The 9,570-nt window shown below is 33.1% G+C and overlaps 2 protein-coding genes across 3 annotated transcripts; both read right to left on the bottom strand.

Annotated features, from left to right (window-relative positions):
* Positions 1-1,632: 1,632 nt before the first annotated feature.
* On the bottom strand, positions 1,633-4,421 carry LOC133829966 (uncharacterized). 2 transcript variants are annotated; one of them, XM_062259835.1, is made up of 6 exons: positions 4,198-4,421; positions 3,659-3,757; positions 3,074-3,338; positions 2,774-2,970; positions 2,470-2,657; positions 1,633-2,103 (listed from the first exon to the last, which is right to left on the bottom strand). In XM_062259835.1, the coding sequence occupies exons 2-6, from the start codon at positions 3,751-3,753 to the stop codon at positions 1,814-1,816; spliced, it is 1,035 nt and encodes a 344-aa protein (XP_062115819.1). In that variant the 5' UTR covers positions 3,754-3,757; positions 4,198-4,421; the 3' UTR covers positions 1,633-1,813. The 2 variants fall into 2 exon arrangements, with proteins under 2 accessions (XP_062115819.1, XP_062115820.1); XM_062259836.1 differs by lacking the exon at positions 4,198-4,421 and adding an exon at positions 3,849-3,870.
* A 672-nt stretch (positions 4,422-5,093) lies between these two features.
* LOC133829965 (uncharacterized) lies at positions 5,094-8,951 on the bottom strand. The gene is made up of 12 exons (XM_062259834.1): positions 8,470-8,951; positions 8,267-8,395; positions 7,935-8,027; positions 7,730-7,809; positions 7,360-7,473; positions 6,838-6,911; positions 6,641-6,717; positions 6,378-6,461; positions 6,201-6,293; positions 5,988-6,095; positions 5,834-5,905; positions 5,094-5,740 (listed from the first exon to the last, which is right to left on the bottom strand). The coding sequence occupies exons 1-12, from the start codon at positions 8,779-8,781 to the stop codon at positions 5,324-5,326; spliced, it is 1,653 nt and encodes a 550-aa protein (XP_062115818.1). The 5' UTR covers positions 8,782-8,951; the 3' UTR covers positions 5,094-5,323.
* Between the last annotated feature and the right edge of the window lie 619 nt (positions 8,952-9,570).

Raw genomic sequence — 9,570 nt, 5'->3', positions numbered from 1 at the left:
AATTGAACATTTGATACTTTTTTCACAAAAATAAAAAAAAGACTAAGTACTAATTTACAAGCTTTTGAAAACATTAATTACTTTTGTCGCTAATTTTTCTTTAATTTTTATATTGTAAATACAATTTTTGGACATTTACAAGGCATTTATGGCATGTTTAGTTCATTGGAATGGAATTTGGAATAGAAAAATCATTCAAATAAAAGATGCCTTCCGATGTTAGGTTTGATTTTACAAAATGGAAAAGTAATTTCAATGGAATCTTAATCCATACACTTAGGAATTAACTTTTCAATTGTTATTTATATTTTGTTGGTCCATTTTAGCCATAGTAATACTAGCAACTGCATAACGTTTTTTTTTTTTTTAAAGCTGAAAACATTAGATTATATTTATATTATTTCATGGTTAAAATGTAGGGCTAAAATGTATCCCTTTACATGCTAATTGCTATTATTATTATTATTATTATTATTATTATTATTATGCATAACTCAACATCTAAAGGATCACTTTTAAAATTTTAACTTTTTGTTTTAATATTTCAAAATATTTGCAAAATTGAATTAATAAATTATTTATTTTCTTTTTACAAAAAAAATTATTCTAGTCTATTATAAATTAACTAATAGTTTTATTTATAAACAAATTAATTCAAAGTATCCATCCTCTCTTTAAATCATAAGTATCTTTTAAATTTTACTTCAATTTTAAATATTGAAAATATATACCCAAAAATAAAATGAAAGTATATATATAAAAAATTTCTAACAGGAATATTTATATCAATACACCACTTATTCCATTCTATTTTTACACCAAATCAAACAAAATAATTATGATTTGAATGTTCATTCTAGAAATAAACCAAACATCATAATGTTATTCAATTTTTATTCTTATTCTATTTCATTATCATTACCATTCTGACTATATTCCACCAAACCAAACATCACCTTACACAATCTCTAATGAGAGATGTAAATAGTGTATATTTGACACAAAAAATCAATATATTATATATTTATCACAATTTTTAGCCATATGCGCACTATTGTAAAATTTAATATTTATTAATGCTAATTTAATATTTATTAAAAATATACAAAAATAACAATTTTTTTTATTTCATTATTGATAATATAGGATAATAATAAAATAATAAGGTAAAAAATATAGCATTTAATGCAAATAGATAAAAATAATAAAAATGACATAAAAATAAATAAAAAAATGTAACACTTATGGTAATGCAAAATATGCACCATATTATATTGCGTGCTAAATTTGACACAACTTTTAACACATCATTGGAACAAATTTTTTGTAAAGTAAGTTATATTTTAGCAATATAACACCAATTTGACACTCCGTTAGAAATGCTCTTATATTACTTGTTTGTAGCCTTCAAATGCCTTTTCCAGCTCTTTATTAGTTAAGGGTATTGGCTATCTTATAGCATTCTTTTCAGTAATTTTACAACTATTGCATTGGAGAGAGAAAAAATTGACAAAAAAAATACAAATTAATGTGGGGTTTTACTCCTTTTTTACAAAAAAAAAAAAAAAATTGATTGGAAGATTTTGGTCGTTGAGAAGTACTAGCTAACCAAATTCCAATGCCTAACATCAATCCAACATAATGTTTTTTTTTTTCACATACAAAACCATTAATTAGAATGCCATTAAAAACTCTTCATTCTTAATCTTGGTTGGGTTAAATCAAATAGAAAACAAACTAATCTCGAAAGAAATTGAAAAAATAGAAAGGGCAAAAAATTACAAGGCCATAACATTCTCATATTCAAAACAAACTACTTTACCTTCTTCAGCAGCAGATTTGTGGTTCTAAATTCAGCGTCATCTCGGACAAAACTCCACCACATGTAAGTTAGCGGGACTGTGGTGGCATGCCAGAGAGCATGGGCGTCCACATACCCTTGATATGGAGGAAAATCATAGACTTCTAGAAGCATTGCTAGACCACCTGCCACTACCACCAGCCACAACTTCCAGCGAGATGGATGGCGAGTTACACTGCCAAAAGTTGCCCAGATAAGTAGTTGCACCACGGCCATGAAGACACAAACTATCATGTTCCACCCTGCAAATTGAACGTGTTTTAAGACTTAAGATTTGAGGACGGTCCAAACTATTCACTCTAAATATGCAGAGAAAGAAGTCAGTATTTCATACTAGTTTCGATTTTTGGACTGCATAAGATGGTACAAGAGCAAGAGACAAGTACATTTTGTTCCCAATCTAAGACTACGTCACCTAGTTCAATTTTTCACTTATTTATTTTGGTATTCGATTATGGTTGGAATGTAATTGTAGTTGGATCAACATCTAATTGTAGTCCACAGTTATCACAACTCTGATTGCAACCAAAGAACAAAACTCTCAAGCTAAAGTATGTTGACTTCCTGTTTACCACTATGAAATAAAGGCACGAGGAGGAGAATGATACCATAGTTTAATTTGTAGAAATTCAGAAACATTATATGGGTGGTTACAAATGCAAGCACTGGGGCCATAACCATGACTCTGGCAGCTTCATCCCTCACGTTAAAACTTCTTACTATGGCCACAATAAGAGAGTAACCAAGTAATGCCACTGCCGATGAATAGTCCAGCTTCTCCGTTAGCTCCACATCTCTGCAGTTAGATAAGAAAATATTAATCTCACAAGGAAAAAAAGGAATATCAAAACCAAAATACATGTTCAGTTTCTGATTGAGAACATAGATAAAGAAAGGCATTCAAAAGCTTACCGACAATGGAAAACAGCACTCCAAAACCAAGAGTTCATTGTTAAGAGCCCATAGATATGCCAAAAACCGGAAAACTCATAGTATGCCCTCTTATCTTCCTTCAAAGGCAACTTATAATATAAAAGAATGAAAAAAGATAGCCAGCCATGAAAATGCATTGCAAGGTTCAGAGCAGAGAAAATAACAGAAGCAGGTTCCTGAATAAGAAAACCGTGTCACAAACAATAAACTATGTCAACATCAAATTCCAAATAAAAAATATTATATTTATTGATCTTACATAGTGCTTAGGAATCGTACCTGAATCCCATATACACGTTTGAAGGGCCATTTACCATGATATTTGAGAGGAGCAGAGCCAAGAAGAGCTTCTCTTTCTTTCTCTCTATCAATCATACAATTGTAACGACAATCACTTTGGCAATCCCATTGTTTCCACCTCAAATAAAGAGGTTCTTGGATATACCAAGGACCATCAATGGTGGCATCATTGGAAGAGAGCTTGCAGTATGAAAAGCATCTTTCCCCAACACATCCAGTTTCTTTACACTCTTTCACACAAGCCCTATTTTCATTAAAGCCGAAAAAACTCATTCCAACAGCTATTAATTTTCACACTACCCTTTTACACATAGCAAATATAGAAGAAAACAAAAATAGCAAAATCAAATTACTCAGCACACTCACTATAAATTTTATTATTTTTCATTCTATAAAGCTTTAACTCACAATTTTCCTTTTTGATCAATAGTTATAACCAAAAAAGGAAAAACTTAAATCAATTCCAAAAGTAGAGAAGAAAACCGTGCAATTATTCTTGCATATGGATAAATGTGGTATGTTATTAAGAATTATATAGGCTAAGATAGACAAGAAAAGGCATACCTGTATCTTGGATCGGCATCACCAGCACTGGCATCTATAACACCAAGGTTCCATGAAACCACCACAACGAAAGTAATCAAAAGACGTCGTAACATCTTCCTGTTTAAACAATTTAAAGTGAATTATTTCATTACGATTTTCCAGGAAAGTTGAAAATTGAAAGTGAGATTATGTTAATTTGAATCACTACCAGAGAAGTGTAAAAACATAAATAACTACTCATAATGCTTGATCATCATCAAAATGTATCAACAATAGTACTCTCTCAGCTCATGTAGATAAGGCAGCCTTTAAACTTGCTTCAAGTTCCCAAACACAAACAATGTATTTTCCAGAGGCTTTTTCCAATATCGCTAACAAATAAAAATTAGTCCATGGTATCATAAGCAGATCAACATATACATATACCACAAGAAAACCATTCTGTAAGAAGAGCTAACAAATAAAACTAGATTTTCTGTTACGAAACATGCTTCAAAATCAACAAAAAAGACACATGTCAAGAACTGTAGGAACAAACACTGAGGAAGAAACAGTACCTGTACCGGTACCGGTACCAGCGGCTAGAGTCGGCGTCCGGCGGAGAGATCGAAATGGAGATGACGAGCGAGATAGATCGTCAAGGGAGGCGAGAGAGAATTTGAGAGGCGGCTCAACCGCTGGAGTGAAGGAACTTACCACCGGAGCAATTAAGCAGCTAGCTTACCGGTCGGTTTTTCCAATCAGAGTCAGATCATCATCTGAAGCTTTTTTTTTGAATTATTGAATTTTATTTATCCAAAAAAAAAGGAAGAAAAAGAAAATGTAAGAATTATCTCTTTGGGCTGGGCCAATTGAATGGGTTGAGGCCTTAATTTGGAGTTAGTTTGATTATTACCGCATACTTTTATGAATTATACTACTTAATTTATAATTAAAGGATTTTACCACTTCTTTTTGTTTTATTGCTTTCAAAATACGGATTTTAAATTTTATTTTTCGGAAAATTAATCCAGCAAATAATTCGATGAACCACAATCAGTAAAACAAAAAATAAAATAAAATAATAGTTTCCCTTTTAAAAAAAAATAAAAAAAGATAAATATCTGATTTTTTTTATTTCGAAAGCTACTTCTCGTTATTTGTAAGATGTAATTTTCTGTCAGGTGCTGATTCAAAGTGACAAAGGGACATTACCCATAATTACAAAATTCGACTTGAAATCCAAATTTTCAGACACGTGAAATGAGTTAGCATAGCTTTTCATGTGCAAGAAAAATGTTTCGTGACGAAACAATAGTAAAGCCTTTTTTTTTTACCTTAGATCTTGTTTTGTTGAGACTTTGTTATTTTTGTTCAGAGTTAGGTCATATCATTATCATATCAGAGATGTAAAGAATTTCAGATCAGAATTTCCATAACTGGGTGATGTAGCATGTGGATTATTACCCTTCAGTTTGCTAAAGATATCAGTTGATATATCATGAAAATCAAGCAAGCCATCAACAAAACAAAATTTTCTAGTAAGAAAACCTCACTACATCCGAATGAAAGTGGGTGAATCAATAAAAAAAATTAAACAGCTTGCTCATCAAAATAGCTGCCAAAATTGCTTTGATATCTAATAAGTTAACCATTTTGTCTCTGATATCTACAATAAATATTCAGAGATAATGCTAATACCAACTATCTTGTCTTCTTGGCTTTAGACAACTTTTTCTTTCTTTTCTTCAAAGCCTTGGGCACTTTATTCTTTCGACCCTCTCTCTTCTCTTCTTTCACCTTCTTTTTGTGCTCTTTTCTAGCAGCTTTCTTATCAACAGGAACTTGTGACTCAGTTTCCGATGAATTCCCTTCAGAATCGGTCAAGTTTTCATCTCCATCGCTACTAGCCTCGGATTCAGTCTCGGCGGAATTTTCTTCAAGGTTTACCTCATTTTCTTGTGGCTGATCCCCCAATAGAGCTGGTTGCTCTTTAGAAAGAGCCTGTTTTAGTCCGGTGATAGTCTGATAGTACATATCGCCCGTGTCCTGGCCACTAGTCAGCCTTATCACATCCTCTTCAACATTTTTCACATGATCTAACGTCTTTGGAATGTATGACTGAGAAAAGTACAGCAGAAAATATTAATCAGTATTACCTTCAAAAAAGGATATTTTAGTATGATATTCTTTTTATATAATCACATATGATACCTGCACAAATACAGAATCTGCAATTTCTTCCTCTGCAGTTACGTCCCCTCTCGACATGATTCTTTGTTGAAGCTGATATAAAACGAAAGTAGTAAGGATTTTTCCCATGATTCTTTCGAAATAAAAATAAAATTGTACGCAGATAGGGTAATACCTCTTCAAGATAACTTTCCACACCATCATCTGCAATACATGGATCAACTATAAAATCAAATAGTTCTCTGATTGTCATAACAGCCACACCATGCTTTTTGAAAAAATCCTGCATGCCACCCAAGATTTTATAAGGTTTTGATGCTGAAAATTTTCAACTTTTAATAAATTAAGCTAGACATATATCAGCATTAATGTTGTCTGGGCAACTTACAGAAACATGAACACAATCTTCACGTAGAAAATCAAGGGCGTGAGGATGGTCCAAATCAACAGATTGAGAGACGTCAATTATATACAAGTGACCCTGATCAACAAGAAAGAAGACTTGTAAATAAAGATGCAGACCAACATGTATACTGTATCACAAATCGTAACAAATATAGCTTACCTCAAAATACAGTATGTTGTATTCACTAAGGTCTCCATGCACCAGTTTGCACTTTTGATATAACGTCCTCATCGCAATAATTATCTGCTAGCAAATCACAAAGACATTATTCAGAATACATAAATAAAACCATCACACTCCACTGACATAAAACAGCTTGTGTTTGTTATACAACTTTTAGAGCATGCCTTCGGCAGCAGGCTAAAGCACGCATAGGCTTTTGTTCCTATTTGCAAAAAAAATCTTCAAGAATTAAAACACACCTCCATATAACTTTCACGAAGCTTGTCTAGTGATAAATTAGCGTCCTTAAGACGAGGTGCAGCCCAACCTGATTTTCCTGCAAAATACCAAAAAAAACTTCAAACGTCAAATACTGCAAAACCATAAACAAGGAAGAGAGAAGATTTATTAATTTAACATTCATCAAGATATAGATAATAAGAAAGGCACGAAATACCTATGAATTCCATCACCAGAACATGAAGTCTCAAAAGCAATGGAGTCGGGCACCGTATTCCTGCAGCCTTTAGCCTACAAACAATTGGAGTGTCATATTATCCTTTTTGAATGACAATTAGTATGCAAGTATGCTCATGTATGAAATTTTCCCATCTAGGGGCAAGCAGAAAAAGAAGCATCGGTTGTCATTGTTTTTCCAAACTAAAGGTTAGTTAAAGACAAAAAGTGAGTAATAACTACAAATATCCTTTGAAGTGGGGAATAACTATCAAGATTAGAACAAAATCTCCATGCACAAGTGCCTTAAAACATCTAATACCCCACTTTTCACTTATATTGTACCTCAACGAAAAAATCAACATTTTTTCTATAGTACTAGATCTAGAAGTTCTATGTGAACATTCATTCAATTATTTGGTTTTGTAAGAAATTATAAATAATAGTAAGTACTGAATACTGATACACTGTTTTACAAATATAAGCACATAGAGTTTCTCTGTAACTGAAATTATTGCCTTACCTAATAAGATTCCTCATCTCTTTCTCAGCCCAAGTCTTGACCATCTTCCTAGGATTGTGCCTGCAGTATCCATGTCTGAAGCGATAGTCCCCTTGTACATATCTATCTCTGTCCCTGAAATTAAACAGAAGAAACAAAGATAAATACAATTTCAGGCTAAAACAATGAAAAAATGTCTGGACAAAAGAACCACAAATGTGCTGCTTTTATTTGGAAAGTGAACTGTTGTCTGTTGCAAGAAAACTGAAGATTTTATTCAGGCATCACAAAGACTAAGAAAATTCTCAAGAACAAACAGTCATACTCATAATAAAAATTATTTCTTTTGCAGTTGCCAAATTAAAGAGTTTACACCGATTCAAATACTTACTTAAATACCAAAACAGATGTTTTGTACACTTTAATGGCCAGTTCATTGCCTTCAGATTTGGTTGCGTGATAAACATTTGCCTGCAGAAATAAACAGAAAATAGTTTCAGCAAAAAGTAAAACTGACTGGCAATACTTTTCATAATTATGGAAAGATTAACACATACTATTCAAACTAAAAAAAGGCAAGAATAGTGAAATCTTACTTCTTTACCAGTCGAAATGCAGCCATTAATATCATGAAATACACCCCGGTTCAGCATTTTAAATAAAACCATCCGAGTTCTTGGGTCAATTGCCTGGAAAAAATCATATCTGGTCATATTCTATCCAAGGAAATAATCAAATGCATGCAAAATTTAATTGGACATAGCTATATATAATGCCTGTAAAGTGTAAATACAAGCAACTTCAATATCTAACCTTTTTGCAAATACTGTTAAAGAGACAACATTAGCAAGTGGAACCAAACAGACTCTGAATAACAGAGGGAAAAAATGGCAATGCTCATGTATAAAAGGCAAGAAATTTCGCTCACCTGCTCAACAGTGGCACGATCAGCTTTCTCAGTAGTTTTTGTTCTACCAATTGCCATCTCCCTAAAGCTTCCTCGAATTGCAGTCGTTACAGAATTCGACATGCCAACATTGATTCTCCCTTCCCACTCCTGTAATTCAAACCAAAAACCTACTGAATATCATCTAATACAAACAAATCAATGAAATTAACCACACAACATACCTCCAGAGGCGAAGCTCGGATGTGATTAGAGAACTTCTGGTTGCGATTATTGAGCGGTTGAAGGGTCGAAGAATTAGGCCGTGAGTGAAGCCCTCCATGAGCATTGGGCCGCCTCGAATTAAGCGTAAAACCCCCTTCCACTCCATCGTAATCATCCTTGGAGTCCAAATAGTCCAAAGCTTCTCCAATTTCCGAGTCAGAAGACCAAGAAAGCTCACCTTCATCTTCTTCAACCTCCTCTTCAACAACTTTCTCAGCACCATTCGCCACTATTGATTCACCGCTCTCCAATTTATCCTCCACCGTAGCCATTTGGCTCGCAACGAATCTGAGCCGCGACAGTCAAGATGAGTACGGTCGAGTTGACTCGGGAGAAAACGGCGTCGTAAGAGCCGAGCGGGGAGAGAGCTCAGGCGAACTGAGACAGAGAGAGAGAGAGAGAGAGAGAAGGGTTCCGTTGCGTTGTGTGGCGGCTAAGTCGGTTGATGGAAAAGGGAAGAGGGTTTTTAGTTGGTCCTTTTATTTTATGTTTTAGCAATTAAGTCCCTAAATTTCTTTAATATTTTTTACTATTTGGTCCTTCTATTTTATATATTTGTTTATTTAGTGTTACGTGATGATCAAGTCAGCTTTCCGAGAGCGGTGCGGACGGAGTGCCTATATAAACAAATGAAACCACTCTCATTATACTCAGGTACGTTCTTCTTCTTCTCATCTCTTTAATAGTATTTCTTTTATACCATTCATCTAAGTGCTTTAGGTTAAATTTAAATATATATAGGTATATCTTCCTATTTTTTTTTTTAAAATCTTTTCAAAAATTTGATCTTCTACGTAGTATTTGAGAAAGTTTATGCAATTTCATGCGTGTTCTTTTTTGGATCAAATTTGATATGAATCTTTGTGCACTTTTATGAATTATATATGCTTTTATTGTAATTGATGTTATATGAATAGGGTACTTTGACTTAATTAGATGATCGTGTTGTTTTCCAAATCTTAAAAATTTTATTATTCAATCCATTTAAAAGAATATCTTAGGTTAAAACTACAAAACTCAACTGTATATATATATCAATCTTAGAGATTCACTTGAATGAA

Source organism: Humulus lupulus, chromosome 4, assembly GCF_963169125.1.
Source record: "Humulus lupulus chromosome 4, drHumLupu1.1, whole genome shotgun sequence".
NCBI lineage: Eukaryota > Viridiplantae > Streptophyta > Magnoliopsida > Rosales > Cannabaceae > Humulus > Humulus lupulus.
This window is presented reverse-complemented; position numbering and strand designations above follow the sequence as displayed.

What these genes read in the sequence shown, in the direction of transcription:
- LOC133829966 (XM_062259835.1), bottom strand. Translation starts at nt 3,753, where the DNA reads ATGTTACGACGTCTTTTGATTACTTTCGTTGTGGTGGTTTCATGGAAC. An exon ending in GATGCCGATCCAAGATACAG is followed by an intron (nt 3,339 to 3,658) that starts GTATGCCTTTTC and finishes TAATGAAAATAG; the next exon opens with GGCTTGTGTGAAAGAGTGTA. An exon ending in AACGTGTATATGGGATTCAG is followed by an intron (nt 2,971 to 3,073) that starts GTACGATTCCTA and finishes TTTCTTATTCAG; the next exon opens with GAACCTGCTTCTGTTATTTT.
- LOC133829965 (XM_062259834.1), bottom strand. Translation starts at nt 8,781, where the DNA reads ATGGCTACGGTGGAGGATAAATTGGAGAGCGGTGAATCAATAGTGGCG. An exon ending in ACATCTGTTTTGGTATTTAA is followed by an intron (nt 7,474 to 7,729) that starts GTAAGTATTTGA and finishes GTTTAATTTCAG; the next exon opens with GGACAGAGATAGATATGTAC. An exon ending in TGGAAAGTTATCTTGAAGAG is followed by an intron (nt 5,906 to 5,987) that starts GTATTACCCTAT and finishes GTTTTATATCAG; the next exon opens with CTTCAACAAAGAATCATGTC.